Source organism: Heliangelus exortis, chromosome 4 (genome assembly GCF_036169615.1).
Source record: "Heliangelus exortis chromosome 4, bHelExo1.hap1, whole genome shotgun sequence".
Taxonomy (NCBI): Eukaryota; Metazoa; Chordata; class Aves; order Apodiformes; family Trochilidae; genus Heliangelus; species Heliangelus exortis.
In genome coordinates this window covers 3,868,524-3,893,841 of record NC_092425.1, presented here as the reverse complement: position 1 = coordinate 3,893,841, position 25,318 = coordinate 3,868,524, and the positions used below count along the sequence as shown (strand labels likewise).

Sequence of the window (25,318 nt, the reverse complement as noted above, 5' to 3'; positions counted from 1 at the left end):
TGCAGTAATTACACCCTTTTTAAAAAGACAACATTGTTCTTGCTGAGACAATGCTTGGTACAACTTAAATAAATTTGTACCAGTATGGATGTGACTACCCAGCATTGCTCCAGCCAATAGTCCACAGCTTCAAAGCAGTGCTTGAGAATCCTTTCTGTTTAACAAAAGGCAGATTTAAATACCCCAATTATTTTCTGCACTCTTATCTGTCAAACACAGCAAATCTATGATCTATATTGAACCACTTACACCAGTAACTCCAGAAGACATGAAAAAAAAGCCCTCCAAGAAGGAATGCAGAAGTGCTAAAGCCATCCTCAATGGGCAACAATTTATGCTTTACAACACACCTCCATACATTAACCTCTGTCTAGCAAGGATTTAGATCCCACACAGACAAAACATAAAATCAGAATTTTAGTGGGGCAAGGACAAAAGGCTCAAGGCTTTCTAAATATCTTTAAGCAACCTGATCCCAATGATTTACCAGCTGCCATTTTCAAACTGCTGTGTGGGTCAAGTATTGCACCAACACCTTTACTGTGACAGGTTGAAAGGGAGATTTGCTCATTTCTTGCCTCTGCCAGCAGCAAGCACACATGCAGGCACTGACAAGTGGAGAAGCAAACAGGGAGGTGACACCACTGCTGCTGTACCCTGTGTGGGAGATGAAGCACTGCAGGAGGTGCTGAAGCCAAACTCCATCCTGAGCTTCATGGAAGTCCTGCAGGACACCAACCTCCTTTGTGCTGCTGGAGTTCTTCAGGTGGCTCAGCCATTTGGCTGCCAGGGAAGGGAGGAAATGCAGAAACATCAAAACTGTCCTGAAAAGCCTGGGCTGCCACTAACACCTTCCCCCCCTCCCCATCACTTCAGGCAGCACCATGCCTTTTTTTTCCCTGACACTACAGCTACTTGAAACTCCCTGTTTCTGTCAGAGAGCTGGGGAGCCCACCTCTATTCTCTGCTGAAAAAAGCCTAGGTTATCTGTAAGCATAGATTAAAACCCCAGACACTTGAATTACTAGGATCAGGAGCACAGTGACTGAATCACAGATTTGAATAGAAGGTTCAGGCCAGAGAGGAAAGAAAGCCTCTATTTTAGCTCTCTGCAGCATTACACTGCAGACAAGACATGTTGTCTCCATTTTTTTAAGACACTGAATTTTCATCTATTACAGTTGCATTTGGAGGACAGGGTTCTACCATGGCACAGAGAAGACAAGGGGAACAGGGACTGGATGGGCCTTTCCATGACCCTTATATATATGTATATATATGCACACATGTTCCCATGTTGAGCATGGGGGAAAGAAAAGGCAAAAAAGAAAAAGGCACCACCACATGTCCAGACACTGCTTCATCATATGGCAGCTCATTTCACATCCACTCACTGCTTCTTCCATCAGCATCTGAGCATCCTACAACCTCCACCAAGATTATAAATATTCTCTAGATACTTCCGTTCGTCCCATCCAACATCGTTTGTATCCATAGGGCTCCTCATCCATTTCTTAGCTGGAACTGCAGTCAAGTTCCCTATAGTCAAGAGGCTGATCTTCCCTCTAGAGAGGTAATGAATATTTCTCTCTAACCCCTCCACACAGATGTAAAAGTCAGGGCTTCAGGCTCAGTGCTCCACCTGCTGAGAGATTCAAAGCATACACTTTCTGTCCTAGGCTGCAAGATGGTACTTCATGCAACTCAAACACCAGCTGTCACATCATGCAATTTAAAGCTGATGGCAGTGCAGTCTTCCAGGGAAAAAGCAATGTCCCCAAAGCAGAGGAAGAAGAGCAAAGAAGAGCATGAATTTGGGTGTTAGATTGAGAACTAGGTTAGGCTAATCCATCAAAGCCAGAAGGGCTGTTCTGTCACAACCAGCTACTGGAACAGCAGAGGATACACTCACAGGTATGACAGAAGTAAGGACTGTTCCAGCTTCACTGCACATTGGTTCAGCTGCAGTGTGGTGTTCCAAAGATGCAAAGACTTGCACAGCATTTTGTCCAGAAAAAGGGCAATTCTACAATGCCTCAAGTCTGAGCTCTACATCCCTTAGGCCACAGCAACAAAAGGATAAATATTTTCAGAGGGCTGGATTTAAGTGGCCTAGTTAAAGCTTCCTCTGCAGCAATACCAGTAAAGTAAGTGGTATGTCTTAATTCCTGAATGTTCTGCAGTTGAACAGTAGAACACAAAAAAGCTTCTCACAAAAGCTGCTCTAGCAGAAATTCCAGTGTTATGTGGGTTTTTCTTTTTAACCTGAAGGACTTTGTTATCTAGTGCAGCATCTGTTCAGATTTAACTGAATTCTTGAACATTTGTTGTGCTACCCTGTTGCAAGTTTTGTTGCAGAAATTATTCAAAATAAGTCACTTTTGCTAAAGTCACCTAACTGTCCCATCCTGGTGCTGACAAAACCTGGTTTTTTGCCAAGCAGAAGGCTATGGATCTCGTTTGCCTGTTACTGCATTCATCAATTAAAAAGTAGCAGTATGATTAATCCTGAAATGTACCTCTTCCCACATCAAACAAGATGCTCCTAACACATTCACATTTATCTCTCTACAGATTCCTTCTCAAAAGTGCTTGGCATGAGAGCCTGTGAACTCTTGGCTCCAGATGCACTCCAGGGACATTCTTCTTTTCTATTCTTATTTTATTTCCACAGTTAAAGAGCAGAGAGGCACCTTGATCTCCATCCTTAAGAAGAAATACTGGCTTTCAGCAGTCTTCATTATGTGTTCAATTAGAGAGACCACAGACCTGTGCAGATTTTTACATATTTTTTTGAAGCTTGGCTTAACTGAAAGCTTTCTGTGCAGAGGAGCCCTGTGCAAGGTGCTGATCTCAGCTGTATGCAAGCTCAGAGCACCAGAAGCATGGTGTGAGGACATCAAAACCTCATGAGAAATGGACTAAGAAGCAGGTGGGGCAGTTAAAAACCCCTAGAAATTTCAATATCAGTGTCATTAGATACAATTAAGTAACCTGAGAATGGTACTGAACTTGTCTTATTCATTACACAGCAGCTTCTAAGAATATGTCTTAATGCCTTTGGCTTTCATTGAGATTTAAACAGAAAAAAACCCCACCAAAATATCCTTTGCTTTCTTTTTTATATACATTATTACATATAAAAAATCCTATCAACACAAAATTTTGAAGTTTAGTTTGTAAAAAAGGACTCACAAAGGATGTTTGAACAGCATGTCCACTTTTGAGCAAGATTCAGAAGTTTCAATATAAAAAGAGGATGAGAACTGGGGATCAGTCACAGAAGTAACAGGTTCATTGTGACAAATATGCATGTAGTGAACCTGATGAGCTTTTTGAAAAAAAAGCACTGCAACTGATTGTTTGTTCCAAACTCCAACATGAAGTCACTATGAGATCATATGAGGTGACTTTGTCACTTGTCAGAAATGGTTTAAGAGTAACATTGAATCCTGGCTTAGTCAAAGATGTTCAAGTATATTCTGAGCAGTCTTCAGTTCTGACTGAACTCCACTCTCCACTTATGCTGCCCAACAGTCTTTAAGTGTAAAAACAATTTTCATTCTCCAAGTTCTTTACAAAAAGAACTTTTTCAGGGACTTTTACAAAAGATTTTCCTTGTTCTTCACTTCTGCAGCTGGTATGGTAAGACATCAGGGAAATAGCTGTGGCTCCATATTTAATGTCCTCTTCCTGTTTTAAGGGGGAAGAAAAAGACACCAAAGAGTTCACATCTTAGATGTACTTGAAGCAAAAAAAAGAATCAAATGCATTAACAGAATAAAATAATTTATCATCATTAGCTTTTCTCACAGTCTTTTTTGAATGCAAAAAAACCTAAGCATGGTCTTTAACAAGCATTACAAAATGCATAAAACAGTGGTTCAGTTTAAGCTAGCTACTGAGATGCAGAGAGACTTTCTGCATAAAAGTATAAACATCTACAGGAGATTAAAAAATACATTGTTTAATATTTAAAGCTTTAGAAATCAGGAGCCATTCTTATTACTGAACTGTAAAAACCTCACACTCACCCCTAAAGCCTCCTCCACCACCTCTTCCTCCCCTGAATCCTCCACCTCCACCTCTTCCTCCTCTGAATCCTCCTCCTCTTCCTGCACCTCTTCCTCCTCCAAATCCTCCTAAACACAGGAAAAAATCACACCTTCAGGAGCACATAAAATTCTTTGTTACACCTAACAATTTATGCCAGTGACAGCTTCTGAAAGGAAAAGAACAACCAAAAAACCAGAAACTCTCAACTGCTGGACAGTTACCAGGTCAATTACTGTACCTTGTTTATGCCAGGGAACATCTGCAGGATTTTAGGTGCTGTTTAGTATCTGATATACAGTGTCCAAAATCCTAAAGACACTCACAAAACTCCACAATAAGCTTATTTCATTAGAATAAAAACTAATTACAGCTATTAATAAATAATTAGTTATTGATTAAATACAAGTCAATAGAACATTAAAAAAAAAACAGCTTTGAAACATTTGTGCCTCACTGCAAAGGGGCAGAGTGTGAAGAAGAGGCAAGAAGCTGAGATGTAAGTTAAAATTAGCTTCAGCTTTAATTGAAAAGCACACTGCAGGTGACATCAAAAAGCAAAGGGATGAGATACACCAGGTCATTCACCCCTCTCTCAAACACTGCATTTCAGGTATTTTGTCCAAAATAAGATTTTCAGAACATACTACAAGTACAGGTCTCACTGACAGCTTTGAGTGTGTATTACCTACAACCTCTTACCATGTGTTTGCTCAGTGGTCACACCCTCAGTTGCTGTTATAAATCAGCACACTCTCTTCACTGTGCTTTGGAGCTGTTATTTAGTTTGCTATAGAAGCCTAAATACTGGATCCGTCATCAAACAGAAATATATCAATTTTTATATATATAGAAATCTTAAATTAAATTATTAAATAATAAAATAAATAGTAATAAATAAATAATAAAATTATTAAATATATAAATCTTTTATAAGTCAGCACACTCTCTTCACTATGCTTTGGAGCTGTTATTTAGTTAGCTATAGAAGCCTAAATACTGGATAGGTGATACCTATCAAACGGTCATCAAACAGAAATATGCACATTTTTCTTTGCAATGTACCTGTTGATATTCAAGCAATCAGTTGGAGCTTTACAAGAAAAGGAAAAACAAAACAAACCAATCTGCTGCTTCTACTCATGGAATCTTACCTCTGCCACCACCTCTTCCTCCTCCCCGTCCACCACCACGTCCTCCTCTACCACCTCCTCTGGGAGCACCTTTTTCTCCAGGTGGCCTTGGCAAAAACCTCTGAAGAGGCAGCAGCTTTGCTGGATCAATGTAAAACTGTAGGAGAGTTCCATTAGGCTTTGAAAATACCCAGGCTAAAGAGTACAGTAGTATCTCCCTTTACAATTATCCATAAATTGGTCTTCACATTTTATGTCAAACTGTCCTCTGCAAACAGGCAACTAAAAAAAGCTCAAAAGGAAATAGTCATTGTGTTGTAAATTTATCAAAATATAGATACTTGCACAGGCTTTATTTGTGACACATTTTTTGTGGGGCAGGCAGAAGGAAGAATGTGGCAAAAAAAAAAAAAAGTCAAAAGAGAAAATGGATCCTTATATTTACAAAGCACAACTACTTTTTAAATTAAAACAAACTTAACAAAGCTTTCATTAGCTGATGACACAGATTTCTCTAACTGATGACACAGAGTAGGATGAGCTCAGCTAACCTTTTGCATTTTTTTAAATGAAGAGGCTCTCATGTTCTCAGAAAGCTTCACGGAAAAATACTGTCAGCTTCTTTAAGGAACACAGCAGGAAGAAAACATTCCACATTATTGGATTATTATGTGAAAGGCATATTCAGACATTTTCTAAATTCATGTTGTCTAAATGAAGCTAAATGTCACTGCAAATGAAAAATTACAGTTAAAAGATCAGAAGAAACCATTTCAGATTTTCGACACTATTTTTCACAGCTACAAATACAGTGATAAAATAATTTTTTCCTTCCATGTTTTATGGCATAAGGAAGAAGATACCAGTAGAAAACAGTACATAAAATCAGAATTGTAAAGAAAAAATTTGTCTAGCAAGTAACAACCCCTTTAGCCACGGTATGACCTGAAATTCAAAGGATTCTGATACAAAAAGTAAATCTGCAAGTTAAAACATTCAGAGCATGAGAGTGCTTTAAACCTGCTCATTTCACTTCACATTTAATGCCCCTCAGTCGTGCTGCTTTTGTCAGGGATTCTGTCACTCTGGCAGTGACAACAGAGCAGACTCTGTGCCTCTGCCAGGCTTGCTTTGCAAGAGGACATCCTAGCACAAGCCCATTTTTTTGGTAGGTAAATAAACTGGACATTGAGCACTAGGACATTCCAGCATGACCTCACCCTTATAGTTAAGTAATAAGTTGGAGCAACATATGTTCCAATGCCCAAAAAAACACTCCCTTGATCCAAGCCTTATAGGTGACCAACATATAGCAGAAAATTTTCTAGGTAGCTAGAAAAAGTACCACCTTGAATCACTGTAGGTCCAAAAGATATCTGACTACAAATCTCTGCCTAACAGCAGTCACCCTGAAAAAGCTTTAAGTTGGGCACTTAAAGTGAGCAAGGCACCTACTTGTTGCAGCTAGACTTGTGCCTGCTCACATCTAACTGGCAGCCAAGCCTTGAACTATTTTAAAACACTAGAGAAATTTCACTTGATCACTGATCAGCCTATAAAAAACCCCAATATTTGGCATCACACGTATTCTGAAGGATACAAAATCTCTCAGCTGCCCGAAGATCTCATCCACTTTGCCAATCTGTTCCTTATTGTCCAAGTACACCGGGGCATTGAAATAAGGCACCTTGTTTTCTTCTGTTTTACATTTACAAACAATGTCATCTTCACACGGATGCATAAACTCTCCCAACACTGAAACAAAGCACAAAGAAGCTGAGGAGCTGGCCCAGCCACTGTCATTCAAATAAGCACAGTCTCTTCCTGTCACTTACTGTGGGGTTTTTACGAGATGAAAAGCCATACAGGCCACATTGTGAACGAGCCATGAGAAACTCTGGTAATGTTAAACAGTGTGCCATGAGAGTTATGAATAGACAGTGCTGGTAGTGTCAGAAAATGTTATAAGTTTAGACAATGCTGTTTTATGCTGTTTTACAAACTTACCCTGTTTTAACCCTAATGTAATATATGTGTGTGCTTGTGAATTCATGTTGAATAATTATAAAGTGTTTGCTAACCCCATTTTGAGAGTACTAATCATATATCTGCCTTCAACAATGTGAAAGATGCAAACCTATGAATTCGTCAGAATGACATATATCTGTTCTTTGGGTAACTACAAGGCTAAGGGGAACAAAAAACAAGACATCCACAGTTTCTGTACCTTGAAAATGCTACAATGTATATTCTGTTGTGCTAATCCAAGCTGATTTTGCGGCTCACCACATAGCGTTGCAATTTAAGGTGGTTTTGCTGCAGTGTTGCACAGGAAAGAGCAAAGGAGCTCATGTGCGGAATCGACGGGTAAGGAGAGGGGAAACTGAGGCAGACACTGACTTCATCCAACAACCACCAGATGGGGGTCAAAAAGACCCTCAGAGATAAAGTGGGCATGCGCCTTTGAAGGCTGCCTCTTCCAAGAACTAATCATAGAATCATAGAATTGGCTGGGTTGGAAGGGACCTCAGAGATCATCAAGTCCAACCCTTGATCCACTCCCGCTGCAGTTCCCAGCCCATGGCACTGAGTGCCACATCCAGGCTCTTTTTAAATATCTCCAGGGATGGAGAATCCACTACTTCCCGGGGCAGCCCATTCCAATAATAAACATAATCCAGCCTATTCCTAGACCAGTCATGAATATGTATTAGAATAGTTATGAATATGAATTAAGATATGTAATATAAGCTAAAATATTAAACTTTATGGCGTGTGGGTGGACCAGAGACTCCCCACACACCCAGCACTGTTTTGCATATTGCAATTTTATTAATTAAATTAAACCATTAACAGAAGAATATTGAGTCTCGGTCATTTATATCACTAATGTAAGACAATGCTGTTTTATAAAAGACAAGGTGGTTTTGTAAATTATGCTGAGCTAAAGACCTTGAAGCGACTGAAAAGTTACAAAAGAAGATGAGCTACATGCAGAAGACAAGATGTGGAAAAAGCTGTTACAGATAAATTGTGGACTGAATCAGCATTAGGTAATCTGTATGTGGTCACTGCTATTAATTAATCAATTAGCTTTAAAGTTAAGAGTGTGGTCATCACATAATAACCAATCACTAAGTGTATTTAGTAAAGACACACTTGTTTGTATATAAACACAGCCGCGTAGGTAAATAAATGGGATTTGCTTTCAAACATATTGATTGTGTTGGCATCTCTCTCTACCCTCTCCTCGTCAACTTACACACGACCCTTTCTGGAGGCCCCTGGTCGTATCCGCCTCTGTTGAAGCCTCCTCGGCCACCTCCCCGTCCAAAGCCACCTCGGCCACCACGGTTAAAGCCACCTCTGTCACCGCCACCTCCTCCACGGTTGAAGCCTCCTCCCCTTCCTCCTCTTCCCCGGAAAGACATTCTGTTCTACCTCCTGAAATTCGGACAAGAATCAGTTCAGAGGGAAAAGATATTTTCACATTTGAGCCGCTGCAAAAATTCAAAGCTACCTGACGGTCCCGTTTGCTGATTTAACGTTCAGCCGTCCCCACCTTTCCCGGGAATACCGGGGGGGTGGAACAGGGATCAGGGATCACGGCCCTCAGCCCGCCTGAGGGATGCCCGCCAAGACCGCCCCCCCGCCCCCCCGCCCCCCCATCCCCCTCTCCTCAGTCGCCAACGGTCACCAACGGTCGCCAACGGTCACTAACGGTCACTAACAGCCCCGCGCCCCGCTCGAGCCCCACCTGCTCCCTGCACGTGGCGTCCCGCGAGCCGCCGGTTGTGACGTCGGCATCGCGCGCCGTCGCTACCGCCGCCTCCATGGAAACCGCCCACACCGCCGGGAAAGGCGGCCGCCTGCCGTAAAGTGACAGGAGTGTCGCAAAAGCAGGGCGAAGCGTGTCACGCCCCTTCCTCTGTTCCTGTAGCGCTGGTGCCGAAGAACCGAAGAAGATGGATCACCTACCTGATCCATCCTGTACCCCCTGACCCAACCTGCAGCCCCCCGACCCAATCTTAACCCCCCTGACCCAGTCTGCATCCCCCTGACCCAACCTGCAGCCTCTGACCCAATCTGCACCCCCCTGACCCAACCTGCAGCCTCTGACCCAACCTGCACCTCCCCGACCCAACCTGCACCCCCCCGACCCAACCTGCAGCCCCCTGACCCATCCTGCACCTCCTTAACCCGTCCTGCACCCCCCGACCCAACTTGCACACCCCTGACCCAATCTTCAGCCCCCCGACCCAACCTGCAGCCCCCTGACCCAAACAGCACCCCCAGATCGATCCCCGGGGTCGTTTTTTTCAGCACCCTATGGGTGGGTTCTGAGGACTTCAGTGCAGGTTTCCATGGAAACCGTCTTTCAAAGTGAAATTCTTCAAAATACCTGAAAAATCTGTATACAGAAATAATGTGTCTCCTTAATAAATGCTTCCTTTTAATCATTTCCTGGAAGGGTTTTGCTTGAGCCCAGGCGGGATCCTTTTTGGGGAGATCAGATTTCAGAGTCTGCAGTTGAGGCTCCTGTATTTAATTTCTAAACACGCATTGAAATATTTTACCAAAGGTTAAAAATTAAACACAAAGCCAACAGCTGATACTCCAAAGAATCCCAGCCAGAGGAATCTGTCTATAAAGAGAGAAAATCTCATCATGCAAGTGCTCCCAGTTTTCTTGGTTTTCTTCTCTTTCTTTTTGTTTTGTGGATCAGAGGTAAGAATTTTATTTTATTGTGGTAGCAGTAATTAAAAAAAACAAATCAGAAAAATAAATAAAAAAAGAAAACTCAACAACAAATAGTTAAAAAGCTGTTTATTGTTGTAAAAGCAAAACCAGCTGAATTTTTTTTTATGTTTCCTTCCCTAGCATTTGTGTTTCCTACATTTGTGTTTTAGCCCAGCTTGAGTGTTTGAAGTTTGCTGTTTCCCTTTCACGTCTCGATTTTATCTGGAGTTCATATGCTAAGTGGCTTCTAGAGAAGATTTTAATCATGATTAAATCCCCATTTCCAAGCCTGGTTGGCCACAGAAAAGTGCTGGGATTTTCTCTGCCCCACTTTTTTGAGAAACATTAAAAGCTTTTAAGGTGGCAGCCCGGTGTTTCATCAGACTGCCCGGAGGTTTGCTGCACGATCTTTTCTGGCAAAAGTGTCCCAGAAAATCCTTCTGGGCTGGGCTGGGTGTTCAAGTGTGCCCCGAGTCTTTTAAAGAAACCCTGAGATAAAAATCAGCACCTTTTTTTTCCTCTTCAGGAGAAAAAGTTGGGTACAATCCTGGAGTTTTGCCAAGCCGGATCTGGCTGACAGTTTGGATTCTACTGACCTGAGCACAGCAGGAAGAATTTAATAAGATTATAAAACTGTTAAAAGGGGGTTTTGTTCCACTAAATTTTTTATCTTCACTGACCATGGCTAAGATTTCTTCATGAGAACTTTAAACTTCATCTCTATCGATCCTGTTGACAGAGGCACAACTGATAGATCCACCTGAGGAAAAACTTCTCTCTCCTGTTTTTATGTTAAATCCACCCAAATATATTTTTCAACACTCTTCTTACCTGTGGACCTGAGTAAGCAAAAGGCAGCAAAAAGTCACCAGGGAGCTGCACAGACTCAGGTGCAGAGTCACTCACAGTTGGACAGAGGGCCAGAATCTGTCCTAATCTGTCCTGGTGATGCCCAGCAGCCCCACTGCAAATCCACAGGAAAAAAGTTGATAATTAAGGCCATCTAATTTTCAAATTTCTGTAAGATACTTGCTACTTCAGCAATGAAACAAATAGTTTTAGATGCCTTGATTTGCTTCTTAGTTAATAAATATTTACAGGTGATATTTAAACCTAAAGCCAAGCAAGCAAATAAAAAATACTCAGAGAAAAAAGTAATTCATTTTTCAGTGTTTAAATCCCCCTTATGTTTTTGTTTGCTTGCAACCCCATTGCTGTGGTGTGTTATAAACCATGGGCTTAAAAAAAAAAAAAAATGTTTATAATCTGCTGTGCACTTCAGATGATGTTTGAAGGCTAAAGAGGATAAAGTTTGTGGGAGAGCAGTAAGAGTGAAGATCACACCAGGTGAATGATCCAAAAAGAAAAAAGATGTTCAGAAAAACTTGAAATATGAGCTGACCGAAGCTAAGGGAATAAACAGTTTAAATTATATTCAGAACCTCCGTGCTCGTAAAATAGGAAAATGCTTATAAATTAACTCTTTGAGGTCAGTAAAGGGACCTGCAGAATTGGTATGGTTCCTAGTCTTACCCCCTTTCTTTTTTTATTTTCTTTGCCTTGCAGAGTGTAGCATCTAATGCTGAAGGAAACCAGTTTCAGCAGGTCGAGCCTGCCCAGCCAGCTGAGCAAGACACACACCTTATAGGAGAATGCTTGAGCAACAAATACACACACAAGTCCTGTGAGAAAGTTTTTTGTCACCCATGGGAACGCTGTGTGGATGGGAAGTGCCTTTGTAAGCTTCCCTACCAGTGCCCAAAGAATGGCTCCTCTGTTTGTTCTGCCCATGGAAAACACTTCCATACTTACTGTCACCTGAAGAGCTACGAGTGCCAACATCCCGAAGCAAAGTTCCTGCACAAGGGAAAATGCATGCCTCAAGGTAGTAACACCTCCTTTCCCAAAAATTGTCACTCTGTCACTTGGGGCCAAGGAGATGCTTGGTATTTCCAGCTCAGAAATTCGGTCGGTTTCCTTGTGCTGGTAAAGACATGAAACAGAAAAGAAGAGGTCACTGCAAAGGGGCAGGATCTCTTCTTTTCCTAAAAACAAAGTGGCTGACAGCCCCAAGTCACCCTTCTGCTGCTGGGTTGCTGAAATGATCTGGAAGGGAAGAGACACAGGAAAAAGCTCATAGGTCTCCAGGCAGGGTGTTGGGAAGCACAGCAGAAATGGGTCTGCTGGGCACATCAGCAAAAAGGGTATTTTTTGGAGGGGGACTGAGCACACAGGAGGAACAGGAGGACCACACAGGGCTCTCCTGCCCAATCTCTTGGCCCAGTACCATCCCTCATGGTCCCTGGAGAAGCAGCATCTCAGCCCATCACCCCCGGGGTGGCACACTGGGATTCTGCCTATTCCACTGGAAAGGATAGGAGAGCCTCTGTGTCTTCCAGGTGCCCTCCCTTTACATCTGCACTGAATTAAGCTGAGGGGCTCAGCTGTGCTGCAAACACTGGAAATTGCCCTGTGGATGTCACAGATGAGGATCTGGCCACCTCACTTGAAGCTTTACTGGTTATCAAAAGCCCTTTAATGGAAGTCAGGGAAATAAGAAGCTGTCCTCGACAGAACTCTGGGTATTCTTACATGGGAGGATACATCACCCTAATTTCTTTCCTTAAACTTTTGGAAAATGGCAGGCTCAAAGCCATGAAGTCAGTCCTCAGAAAAATATGGAATTATACTTAAAGCTTCTGATTCTCAATTTACTGTTCTTTCCATGGGAACTTTTGCTGCCAATACAAAATTAGTTGTGATTTGTTTCTGTGCTGTCTTTCCACTACTCCCACATAATATGTTTTATTTGGGGTTTTTTTCTTCTTTTTTTTTCCTTTTTTTTTTTTAGAAACATTTTCAATCTCTGTGGGCCATGGAGGCTCAAAACTGCTTGGAGTAAAACCTGTGAATCAAAAGAATGACATTTTTGTATGTGCTAACGAGTGGACAATGAACGAAGCAAATGTGGCTTGCAGGCACCTTGGCTTTGAATTGTAAGTTTGGGGAAATTATCTCTGGATAATCTAAAGGGGTCTGAAAAAGTAGCAATGCATCTTTAAGTGTTAGTCATGGCCAGCCAGCAGTTAAGACAGAAAAGTCATGAATAATGTAGTCATACAATCATAATGTAATCATACATTCATCTACAATATTCTGATAAAACTTCTTAAAGGGACATCTGAGAGTGGAAGCCAAAACATGGATTTCTGTCTTCTACTACAGATCACAACTCTACAGTCCATAGTAGTTTTACTTCTAAAACAAAGCTGATGACTACTGCAGAGGTTTTCTCTCAGGTCTGTGTAAGGGGAAGAGCACAGAGGAACCACCTCTTTGTAGCTCTGAGCAACAGTCTCTGAGCAGACGAGTTTCTTATGCTGAGCCAGCCAGACTAATACATTTTTCTGTCAACACAGCTTCCACTGCTTGCTTTGACCCCAGGGATGGCTGAAGAGGAGATAAGAGAGAAGGGTTTGTAGATAACAGAGAAGGGTTTGTCCTAGAACAGAGCATTCAGCCCTGGAGTCCCATTGTAAGCCTCTAGTTACTTATTTACTCACTCCACATTTCTTTAAGGTAGGGAACACACAGACTATTAAAGAGGATCCCACTCAGGTGAAAATGGGAGGTAAGTGAAATAAAAGGAGATAAAATGAAATAATCCCAGCTTTACAGTGGGCTGAGCTTCCTCAGTGTGCATTGGTTTTGATGCCATCAAGGATATCTGACCGTGCAGGATGGTTCCCAAATATCCCTGAATTCACAGCCCACACAGAGAGTTTACAAGTTCTGCCACATAAAGAGAGCTTTCTAACCATCATGTTACACAGTGACTGCCATAGAGCCACATATTGATTTAGGGACAGTTCTATGCAGCAAAAATTAGCACTGAATTTTCCTTTTTCTTCCAAAGTAAACACCTGCTTACCCCTGGATTCCATGGGGAATCATCCACTCTTAGCCAGGACTAAAATTCATGAACACTGCAGAATCCCAGATAATCCTGAACAATAAAAGCAGTGAACAATCCATTGTGAAATGATGTAATTTGTTGTTATTGTTACTTGTATCTTCACAGGGGTGCTGAATATTACCAAGCAGATTACAGCATCACAGAATCTGCCTTAAATTCATTGCACTGTCTGCAAATAACTTGCAGGGGCTTAGAGACAAGTCTTGCTGAATGTCACATAGAGGTGAAATCAAGAGATAGGAATGAGGGATTTGTTAGCCTCCAGTGCCATGAAAATCTCAGAGGTTGGTAGGTTTTGGTTTTTTTTAGTTTTATATCTATTGGGGATTCTCAGATTTTATTTTAAATAATTAGTACCCAGTTTGCTGAACTTTCAGCTGCAGCAAACACACATTTAAACTTTTGATTTTTTTAAAATAACACTTTTGAAAACTTTCAAGACAATTAGAGCAGCCTTCAGTAAAGCTTGGAGTTTATGAGTTTGGAAAATCAGCGTTGCTCCTGAAGTCTTTTTAGGGATATTTGTCAAAAGTTCTGTTTGTCCCCCAAGGTATACCAAGGAATATTGTATCCCTAGTATACCAAGGTGTGTTGTATCCCACAAATCTTGGGTCTCTTGGGTTAACTGGTGAAGAGAGAGGTGACAACCTGGCAAGGTGACAACCTCCTCCTCATCCCTTTGCCTATGAGGCAGCTCAGTTAGGACACTGAAGCCAGCAAGCATGACCAGATTGGAATTGATAGGATATAAAGGAAATCAGGTCTTTATTTTGACTTCTGACACCTTTCTTGTTCTCTGTGGTGGATTTTCCTTGGCACTGCTAAGCATCAGACTGAGATCAGCTACCTGTGGTCTCAGGTTTTTCCTATGGCACAAATGTAGAGGAGTTCACAGCCTTTTGAAAGCTCCCTTCTAAGAGAGGGAACATCCATCACCTTAAACCCTTGAGTTAATTACAAGAGATTGGTTCAAACCAATCTCTTCTGGTTCAGTCCTCATCTAGAAGAAATTAAGAGTTCCCTTTTGCCAGGCTATTGCAAGTTGGAGGAGGAAATAGGTCACATTGACACCTTGATGAGAAGGTGATTAAAGGAGGTGATTAAACAGGGTGATTAAGCTTCCTTATTACATATCTGGCCCCTAGAATGCCTACAGAATGTTTCCAGGGGCAGTTGTGAACCTACAGGCTTTTTCACACTAACTTGATTTTCATCGTGCTGCACAGCTTGTTCAGAGAGGGAGTTTCAGTGTGTCAACAAGAAGTGCATTTCTCTGAGTAAAACCTGTGATGGAATCAATGACTGTGGGGACCTAAGTGATGAGCTGTGCTGTAGAGGTAAGAATTTCCTTTCTCAGCTGTTTCAAAATAATTTCAGCAGAAAACTCCCAAAGAATTTTTACAGTGATGCAACAGTCTCTCTTCCAAAAGGTCACTACAGTAAAGCAAACCATAGTTTATGTATACATGTGCAAAAAACAGGAGGCATAATACAATTAAAAAAAAAAAAAAAAAAGCCATGTTAGTATTAAAATGTATTTTTAGTTGGGAAAAATCAATAGGAATTAAACAAAGACACTGTTTTTTGCAATGGACTATCTTTCAACCAAACCAAGATTTCTCATAAATACATTATGAATGCAAATTATCCATAGAATATCTCTGAACAGTTTGTGTCACACTGTTTGCTCATGAGAAGTAATTTTTCCAGCATCTGCAAGTGCAGCTGTAACAATTTTGGTTAGGAAAGGGAATGCATTCAGGTCATGCAAAAGATAACTTCCAGAAGTTGAGTTTCATTTGCCAAAGAGTAAGGTGAGTCACAGATCCCATCACTATCCCTAAATTACTTTTGTAGTTTTCTAATTGTCAGTAAATTTAATCTGATCATTGAGGAAACACAGTCACAGGCATTTTAGAAACTAATAATAAATACCTATATTTAGAGGATATTTATCTAGATTCCACTTGACCAAAAGAGGCTGTTTCAGCTGTATGGGCTGAAATCAATGCTTTCTGGGATCAAACCCCTCAAATGGGTTCAGTGGTCTGTGTGGGATACCTGGATACTTTTAGAGAACTGTATTATTTTCTATCAAAGAAAATATTATAGAAATAGAAATAGTATAGAAAATAGAAATATCCTTAACTAGTAGATTGATTTAAGATTGTAAGGTGGGTCATAAACCCTGCCATATATTCAAGCTTTTGATAACATACAAAGTGATCACAAGAATTAAAAGGAAGGTGGTTCTCAGGTTTATAGTACTGTTTCATATAATCTATAATCAAGACTTTGAGATGAAATGAATTATTAAATTCATTTAATAATGAATTCTTGATTCCTAACCCTGCATTTTGGCATTTAACTCATTCAATCAAAATCCAGCTTGGACTCCGATTTTTGGGGGGTAAATTTGACACACACCAAAATAATAAATTTCTCATTTGAGATGATCAGCAGTGCTGGCAAAACTGGAGATCTTTTGGCTGAGGTTGAGTGTGGGCAGGTGTCATGTATGAAACTGGTAAGGAGTGATATTAAAGTCCAGTCCTGAACTGGGAAGAGATCTAAAACTTCAAGACTGTAAAATGAGAACAGCCTCATTATATTTTAGAGATACAGAGCCTGCTTTGTAGGCTGTTTCTGAACAGCCAAGTCCCCATAACACAGATATGATAGTGAATTATATTTTAAAAAGCTGTATTTTAAAAAGGTTGCTGAATCCTGTGGTTTACATCTGTAATTCTCTTGTATTACAGAGTGCAGAGGCAACAGTTTCCACTGCAGGTCAGATATCTGTATCCCACACCAGAATGTCTGTAACAAAGAAATCGACTGCCTCACAGGAGAAGATGAAGCTGGAGTTCACTGTGCAGGTTTCCTTCTGCAAGATAAACATCTTGTGTCTTTCATTTCATTCTCATCATCCATAACTAGAGGCTACACAGTGCATAATATTATTCAGCAGAGCAGAAAAAACAAAATGCATGCAGGAATTAAGTCTTCCCAGTGTGATATTTTACATGGTAGAAAGAAATGTTAGATCATTTTCCTCCCTCTCCCTCTAAAAAAGAATACTAAAAGAATATATATAGAATATACTAAAAGAATACTAAAAGAAAGAAAGAAAACTAAAGGAAAAAACAGATGTTCTAGAAGGCTTCAACCAGATTTGTGTCTTTTGGCTGTCTACCAACCTGCTATTCCCTATTTTTGAAGAAATTATAGACAGGAATATTTTCCTCACAGATAAGGAATTCAACTCGATTGTCAATATAATCATTCTTCTGTGCTGTTTCCCAGAGCACTGAAAAGATTTTATTTTGAAATTAGAATATTTTTCCTTGCTCTGCTAAGAGAAATTCTAAAGCCAAAAAGTAAACACTACTGGTAAATGGTATTTGGTGAAGGTAAACCTGAACCCTAAATGTAAACAGTACTGGCAGTAACTCAGTCTCCTCAACCTCCATGGAGGAACTGAATTCAATGGGCATTTTGTTTGAATAAAAGCTGAGAAACCAGATTCAGGAAACATTTCTTTTACCTCTCATGCTGAATACCCTCATTTACCCTGCTAAAGGAGGCAAACAGTACAAAACAGCATCATCTAAATTGGAAAAAAAATAAAATAATCCTGTTACCTAATGCTCCTTTGGGCTTGAGGGAGTTCCAAAAGGTCGATGGGGCAGGAGGAGGGATTCTTGTTTTGTGATGGAGGAGAATGTAGAGATAAAAAAACCAACCCCCAAAAAACAAATCAAACCAAACAAACAAACAAACCAGACCCCTATTTATCAATGTTTCTTTGCAGAATAGCAGAGAAAATGTCATTTAGTTACGGATGTGTATCTGCTGCTTGTTTGTGGGCTGAGGCAGCCAAAGAGTGTCCAGCTGGAAAGCAAAAAGCAGGCACCAGGCTGAGAGTTTCTGCCCATATGAGAGTGCCCTTATGCATTTAAAATGTGTACCCAAACATATATTCAAGTAATAGAAGAGATATTTGGCAATACTTCTAGTATTTTGTTTTTCTACTGCAGGCAAGGACAAAGGTGCTGCAAATGACAGTATGGATGAAGGTAAGTGTAACCAACCCTCCAAAATGAGCAGCATATCCTCTTATTGCACTCTTTCTAGCTACCAGCCAGCTGGTTAGATCTAAAACACTCAGATATTTGAATGTTGAGATTTAGTCATATGCACTCTGGGGCTTTGTTCACTTTCCACTGATTTCAAGAATGCCATAATAAATCATGGCTGAGGACTCAACATCTGCAGGTTCTGGAAACTGGTGGAGGTAAACTCTCAGAAAATCTAGAGGAACTGCTTTAAAATTATTTGCCTGGATGCAAGCAGCAGTAGAAAATGAGGAGAAGTAACGTGGTGCTAAGACACAAACAACTTTCAAAGGAAAAAGAGATGCCAAAATTTTTGGTCATTGCTTTCCTGTTACTCCAGCTACTGCCATATTCACAGCACTCAGATTTGCAGGACAAAGATAAACATGTCTCCAAGGAGAGAGAATGGATACCTGAATTCTGAGATCCTTTTTTTTTCCCTTTTTGTTAAAGAAAGAAAAATGATAAAGACATTTCTGCCTCAACTACACTGTGGTCTTAAGAACCACACATTAATCCGACGGAAAAGAATCGTAGGTGGACAGACTGCAAAAAAGGTAAAAAAACCCACCTTACCAGATATTAATTAATTCAGCATTAATGTAAATGGTCATTACTGTCCTTCTGTTAAGATATATAGAAAAAACAAAATGAGCTACAAGACTAATGTCATGTTTTGCAGCAGTCATGGCATCGAACTGAATGAAAGTAAAGAGAGGCACAGTTTAGAAAGTTAAATATGGAGTTTCCAAATTGAAATTGAAATTGGAAATTGAGCATTATTGAAATTGAAATTGAGCATTACAGTGCAAGTACACAATGATTCAGCAAAATACTTAATGCTATAGCTAGAAATAACAGCTATGGCCAAACGGCATTTAAATTTGCACCCTTGAGACAGAATGCAGGAAAAATTATATCCTCAGTATATCAAGGCATATTCTGCATCTATTTTTCTGGCTACAAGGGCTTTGATGACAGAAAGCTGGAGGGAAGGAAGTATCATGCAAAGTCAGAAGATTGAACAGAATTATTGCAAAAATATCCTTTTATCAGATGGAGCCCAAGTCACAGTTTCTGGCTAGCAGATTTTCTTAATTTAAAATCTGAATGAGTCAAGCAGAGGAGGTGATACCAAGAAGTGTGTTTCCCTTTAGGCACTAAAAATAGTACAGTTACTATGATTTCACATTATTTGGGTATTTGTTGTTTGAATAGGGTGAATTCCCTTGGCAAGTGGCAATTAAAGACACTGGCAGTGAAGGTTCAACAGTGTACTGTGGAGGGGTTTACATTGGTGGCTGTTGGGTCCTGACTGCTGCACACTGTGTCAGGTAAAAATAACAAACCAGGACATTATTTTCTTCTTGCAAAGCAGAAAGATTTATTTGAATGGTATTGCCCTTCTTAGGTTCCTCTGTGGGAATTCCTCTTTGCCTGTTGAATCAAACACTGGCTAGCCCATGTTTATGATGGAGAAGATCCAGAGAAAGCAGAACATTTTGGCAGTGAATAAAAGGATGAAAATGTAATTGTGGCTCTGAAGAGACACAGCATTCTTCAGTCTGATAGTGGACAGGCAGGAATTGTTTGCCATAAACACTTTGCCTGAAAGAGAGATACAAGGGACCTTCTTTCTTCCCCGTTTCCACCTTGGGGAAGTTCAGCCAGCAGGTCCAGGGAAGGGATTCTGCCCCTGTGCTCAGCCCTGGTGAGGCCACACCTCGAGTCCTGTGTCCAGTTCTGGGCCCCTCAGCTCAGGAAGGAGATTGAGGTGCTGGAGCAGGTCCAAAGGAGGCAACTGGGCTGGTGAAGGGATCCAGCACAGATCCTATGAGGAGAGGCTGAGGGAGCTGGGGGTGTTCAGCCTGGAGAAGAGGAGGCTCAGGGGAGACCTCATCACTCTCTACAACTCCCTGAAAGGAGGTTGGAGCCAGGGGGGGTTGGGCTCTTTTCCCAGGCAACTCTCAGCAAGACAAGAGGGCACAAGAGGTCTCAAGTTGTGCCAGGGGAGGTTTAGGTTGGACATTAGAAAGAATTTCTTTACTGAGAGGGTGATCAGGCATTGGAATGGGCTGCCCAGGGAAGGGGCGGATTCTCCATCCCTGGAGATATTTCAAAAGAGACTGGATGTGGCACTCAGTGCCATGGGCTGGGAACTGCAGTGGGAGTGGATCAAGGGTTGGACTTGATGATCTCTGAGGTCCCTTCCAACCCAGCCAATTCTATGATTCTATGATTCAGGATCTGTTCCCTGAGGTCATATATTCCCCAGAAAAGCCAGAGCTGACAGGGAAGATTTACCAGTCCCAGCATCCTATCCATCTCAACACCACCTGCTTTCTCTTTGTCACAGCACTAAACACAGAGGTGGCCTTTAACATCTGTGTTAATTGTAGTCATCAGCAGTGTGTCAGCTGCCTTGCTCTTGCCACACTTCAGAAAAAAATGGAAAGGTTTTCCAGAAAGAAACTATATGGATATAATCTGAATATATCTGAATAAAGTTTCTTTCTAGAGAAACTTTGATAAAATTTACAGCTTGTATGAAGTACTTTATCTCACTGTTTGTTTTCCAGGGCAAATCGAGTCCACCTGTACCGTGTCTGGGTTGGGCTGCTGGATACAATAATGTATGACAGAGAGACAGAGACTTTCAGGCTAAACCAAGTGATAATCCATGAGAATTTTAATACCTCAACTTATGAAAATGACATTGCTCTGCTGGAGCTGAAAGGGCTTGGGGAAGGAGATTGCTCCCTGACACACAGCTCTCCTGCCTGTGTACCCTGGTCAGAATATATGTTCAAGGCTGGTGACAGATGCAAGGTTTCTGGCTGGGGACTAGAGAAAGGTATTTATTTTTTGTTTAATTAATTTATTGCTAGAAGAATGTATTATGTGTTTTCCAGTCGTGGTGAGCTTTCATTTTGAAAAAGTTGAAGATTAGTGGTGCACAAAGCACACTGAAGAGCACAGGAAACGTAGGCTGTGATTTGGCATTGGATGTCATTGTTGGTTTTCTTTCCATACAACTTCCTCTGCTGTTTCAGTCACTCATAGCTCTGGACAATAAAAACATTCTTTTTGCCAATCTAAGATTGGTATTAGCTGTGGAGACTGGTAACAGTAACTAACAAGTTAACAAGTGGTAGCTCACAGCCTGGCATCTGTCCCCTGCCCAAGAAGATCTGAAACTCAGCACATCTTGTCACTCAGGTTTGTGTTTAGACCAGGGAAGGTTGCACAGAGGTAGGTAGATAGGTAGGTAGATAGATAGATAGATAGATAGATAGATAGATAGATAGATAGAATAGAATCAGACTTTGAAAGATTTGAGAAGTATTTGTTTTGCAGCCTGGTGTTGGCACTACTGCATCCTGGCTGTGAAGCTTCCCCTGCCCATACCCAGTCCATGCAGCAAATGCAAAGTTGGGAATTAGTAGCAAATCACAGAGAACAGAACAGAGAATCTCTTTAGCCTTGTGAATACATAGTTCACCTTTATCTTCAATATCTGGTTCACTCATCCCCAAAAAGATAGAGTAGAACTGGAAAAAAGGTAACAGGGATGATCAGAGCCCCATTGCCACTTCACAGGAAAAAACACAACAATTTCCCAGTGTTTGGAAACCTTGCATGGAAAACAGAAAGAAATTAGGAAGACAAGGAAAGGGAAACATGAAAGTACTGTCTTCAAAACTGCTATTAAACCACTCTGCATTATTTTTAAATACATGGTGAATTCACTGCAATTCATATGAATTGTTAGTGGCAGTTTATGGTATCTGATTTATAATACTAAAGATTATATTCTGTAGATTAACAAATACATAAACTTCTATGATATTGTGTCTAATATGTACTTACTGATTTTAATTTAGAAAAGTGTATTCTTTTCTTTTCCAGGTTATACCAAACAATATATCCTCAAGTGGGGCAATGTTAATTTATTTCAGAATTGTTCTGAATTGTACCCGGGACGATTTTTTAAAAAAATGGCATGTGCAGGCAAGCATCAATTTTCTTACTATATTTCTCTACCATCAAACCCAGTGCTTAGAAGGTCATAAATACTTCCTGGGAATCTTTTAATCTTGGGAAGAGTAATAAACTGTTTGCTACGGTATCACCATTAGCAAAATGCTACCCATGGGGGCCTAAGTGCATCTATCCTTATTTATCTATTTATTAACAGAGCTAAGATGACACTATGCCAAGTTTCTATTATTATATTGCCAATTTTGGCAAGCAATTTGAGTTACATTTTATAACTACATAAGCACTTTACAGCCCACTATAATTCCTACCTTTACTACAGCCAGTTCTGATTCAGCCACATATTTCAGCAAACACCTCTCTTTGAGAACATTAATTCTGTGGACTAGAAGAATGTGACCATTCATCTGCTTACTCATTTGCTACTACCCCAGAAAAAATACAATTAACTTTACAAACAAAGATTCCTCTAGCCAAGAAACTAGTTGTCACTCCTATTACTAAATGAAGGATATTGAATACACATTTTTTGCTTCTCAAGTAACAAGAGATATCTCCAAATACATGACTGAAAGAGCAATAAGGGCTTAGAGGGCAGATAGTTTCAACAGTTCTTTCAATTAAAAATTGAAGGCAATATTTAAACAAACTAATTAATAACAAAAAGGTATGTATAAAAGCCAAATAATTTGTGATAAATTCAGTATAATATATATAAGATACTGGGTAGTATATAGTAGTACTATAGTATTTCCAACTCTCAGAAGTTCACAAAACTCTTCTGAGAATGTAGAGGTTCAAGAAAGAAGTTACATTTTTAAAAATCTGCAGACACCTGCTTAGTAATGAGTTCCTTCATATGAGGTCAATCAACCAAGCAGAAAAAATGTAGTAAGGGTGTTAGCAATCAGTTAAAGTTTTCTGAGTATATAGGACAAAGCGTAAATCGTTTTCTAGCTCTGTGGCAGTGCTGCTGTTTATATCACACCCTTCACTCTTAATTTAATTTTTTCACAAGCACTACATTTGCTGAATGGCCAACAGGTACTTGTGTGAGCACTGAAACAACTCGTGCAGCACACAGGATCCTCAGGGTCACAGCTGGTGTTGCAAAAGGTCCACATTGCTGCCTCTAGAATTGCTCTCCTTCCCATCCCCACCTTCACATGCTCCTGCCCACCTATTTTCATAAATATAGAAAATATTTTTGAGACCTCTATGTGATGAAACAACCAAGGAATTATTGGGCAGAGAGGACACCACCAGCAGTCCTGTAGGCTCACACATATGATGGAACTTTCCTTCCCACAGAATTCAGCCCATCAATTTTTCTGCCTTTTTTATCCCCCTTCTGTTCACTTTTTACTTCTAATGACACAACGGGCAATAGAGCTGCATTCTTCCCTGTTGCATGGGGTAAAACAAGATTCACAATCCTGACATGAAAGCAAAGGAGGTGAATTTGGGATAGCCACAAAAAGAGAGGTCCCATGCTTCAAAAGAAAAGAGATGAGACTGCAGAGGTTAGGAACCTCCTTTACTGCTATTAGCCAAACATCAGTCAGGAAGCAACACGGCCATGAAAAAACAAAACAAAACAAAACAAAAAACCACACAACTTCCTAAGCTCTTTTTTGTGTGCTAGATGGTACATGAACTTATTTTGGCTTTTTCTTGCTTCTTTTGCTGCAGGTACTTACGATGGCTCCATCGACAGCTGCAAAGGTGATTCAGGAGGCCCCTTGGTTTGTTTTGATGCAGAAAACGTGGCCTATGTCTGGGGCATTGTGAGCTGGGGTGAGAACTGTGGGGAGGCTGGGCACCCAGGTGTCTATACCCAAGTGGCCAGCTATTATGACTGGATTAGCCACCATGTGACAAGGAGCCTCATTTCTCGGTATAATATCTAGAATTCAGAAAATTAAACACTTCTTCCCATCACCCATCACCCCATCACCATGAGAAAAATGAACACAAGTTCTTCTTTTCCAACCAGCAGCCGTGTAGCTTAGCAGCTGTCAATACAATTTTTAAATAATGTTGTTTTTTTTTTAATTTTAACACTTCCATGAATACCACGGTCTATAGGAAGAGTCACGTGAATCTGCACAGAAGTCTCCAACAAAAGTAGGGAAATTAAAGTATCTTTTTCTTGTTGTAACTCTGCTGGGTTTTTTTCCATGTTTCACCTTGCATTCCAGTTGTATGTTTATTTAAACTGAGAGCAATGGTTGGAAATGATTGCAATGGCAATGTGTGAACTTCACAGAACAGCCAGTAACCAAAATAATTTTTAATTACAATTTAAGGAACTTCCATTATCTCAAACTGCAGGTCACTAGAAACCCTCAGGATGCTGCCTTGCTCAACAGTTGATTCTTTAGGCTTACTGAGAAACCAGACTTCAGACAATCTATTGGCTGACAGATCATTAAATTTGTTGTAATTCAACAATTTCCCAGATAATAACTCTGTTTGGTGGCAGTTTTTTCAGCTACAACCTCAGACATTTTTAGCTTGTTAATATATCTCACCTGATCATCTAGCTTGGTGCAGTTTTTGTAGCTCTGAATTCTATTAATTTAATTGCAGCTGGTCACAAACAGCAAAGGAATTTTAAAGTTTCATCTTCAACTAAATAAATAACATCATTTCTATCTTAAGTTCTCTGTGTGTATACATATATTTCTGGCATCCAAAAAAACTCTTAACATCAAAAAGGGTTTTACTGCATGGTTTTGTGTAAAAATGAGTATGTATATACACAATTTATATAGCAATTGATATATATAAGAATTTAAAAGTCTGTATGTTATACCTATAATCTTGATTCTATAAAAACACGTTACAGATCTAAAGTTAAAAATTTATACTCTCAGTCATTAAAAACAAAAGAACACAACAACAACAACCACCCAGATTTTCAAATTAGAACAAGCTTCCCACACAGAAAAAAGTGACAAAGAAAGAACACCATGGCCCTGATCCCAGTACTGTGCAGTCAGGGGGAGTTTTGCACTGCCCTGACTGATCAAAGATGAGGGGCCCTCAACAAAAATTGAATTATTAAGTGGAAATGGAACTGCATTCACCCACCTTGTGAGGAAGTTCTGCCCACATAATAATTAGGAAACCAGTACTGGAACAAAGCCCAGAGGACTGCTACAAAAGCTACATCTTTTTAGACAGCAGTAATGATGCCCTCTATAAGAAAATGTCAGTTTATACAGAATAATGTCACATTCAGCAAGAGCTATGGCCAAAATTTGGCCCAGAATTTTTTAGAAGTATTAGAATTT

General features: G+C 40.4%; 2 protein-coding genes across 8 annotated transcripts; one reads left to right on the top strand and one right to left on the bottom strand.

The window, feature by feature from the left end:
• Window positions 1–3,108: 3,108 nt before the first annotated feature.
• Window positions 3,109–9,072, bottom strand: GAR1 (GAR1 ribonucleoprotein). 6 transcript variants are annotated; one of them, XM_071742688.1, is made up of 7 exons: window positions 8,944–9,072; window positions 8,449–8,630; window positions 6,787–6,941; window positions 5,738–5,797; window positions 5,208–5,343; window positions 4,035–4,142; window positions 3,109–3,693 (listed from the first exon to the last, which is right to left on the bottom strand). In XM_071742688.1, the coding sequence occupies exons 2-7, from the start codon at window positions 8,615–8,617 to the stop codon at window positions 3,680–3,682; spliced, it is 642 nt and encodes a 213-aa protein (XP_071598789.1). In that variant the 5' UTR covers window positions 8,618–8,630; window positions 8,944–9,072; the 3' UTR covers window positions 3,109–3,679. The 6 variants fall into 6 exon arrangements, with proteins under 6 accessions (XP_071598789.1, XP_071598794.1, XP_071598793.1 ...); XM_071742693.1 differs by having other exon boundaries at window positions 4,035–4,130; XM_071742692.1 differs by having other exon boundaries at window positions 5,220–5,343.
• A 626-nt stretch (window positions 9,073–9,698) lies between these two features.
• On the top strand, window positions 9,699–24,682 carry CFI (complement factor I). Of its 2 annotated transcripts, XM_071742686.1 has the most exons (12): window positions 9,699–9,914; window positions 11,493–11,811; window positions 12,778–12,922; window positions 14,008–14,186; window positions 15,129–15,239; window positions 16,665–16,781; window positions 17,943–17,981; window positions 18,474–18,577; window positions 19,239–19,354; window positions 20,600–20,874; window positions 21,930–22,031; window positions 23,712–24,682. In XM_071742686.1, exons 1-12 carry the CDS (start codon window positions 9,855–9,857, stop codon window positions 23,927–23,929), a joined length of 1,785 nt encoding a protein of 594 aa, XP_071598787.1. In that variant the 5' UTR covers window positions 9,699–9,854; the 3' UTR covers window positions 23,930–24,682. The 2 variants fall into 2 exon arrangements, with proteins under 2 accessions (XP_071598787.1, XP_071598788.1); XM_071742687.1 differs by lacking the exons at window positions 9,699–9,914; window positions 11,493–11,811; window positions 12,778–12,922 and having other exon boundaries at window positions 14,014–14,190.
• The last annotated feature ends 636 nt before the right edge of the window (window positions 24,683–25,318 follow it).

Bases quoted from the DNA above. Each gene is read 5' to 3' on its own strand.
- GAR1 (XM_071742688.1), bottom strand. From the start codon at position 8,617: ATGTCTTTCCGGGGAAGAGGAGGAAGGGGAGGAGGCTTCAACCGTGGA. The intron at 6,942-8,448 runs GTAAGTTGACGA...GCTTTGTTTCAG, and splicing joins GCCTCCAGAAAGGGTCGTGT to TGTTGGGAGAGTTTATGCAT. The intron at 4,143-5,207 runs GTAAGATTCCAT...TCCTGTGTTTAG, and splicing joins AGGAAGAGGTGGTGGCAGAG to GAGGATTTGGAGGAGGAAGA.
- CFI (XM_071742686.1), top strand. From the start codon at position 9,855: ATGCAAGTGCTCCCAGTTTTCTTGGTTTTCTTCTCTTTCTTTTTGTTT. The intron at 16,782-17,942 runs GTTTCCTTCTGC...TTTCTACTGCAG, and splicing joins AGCTGGAGTTCACTGTGCAG to GCAAGGACAAAGGTGCTGCA. The intron at 19,355-20,599 runs GTAAAAATAACA...TTTGTTTTCCAG, and splicing joins ACTGCTGCACACTGTGTCAG to GGCAAATCGAGTCCACCTGT.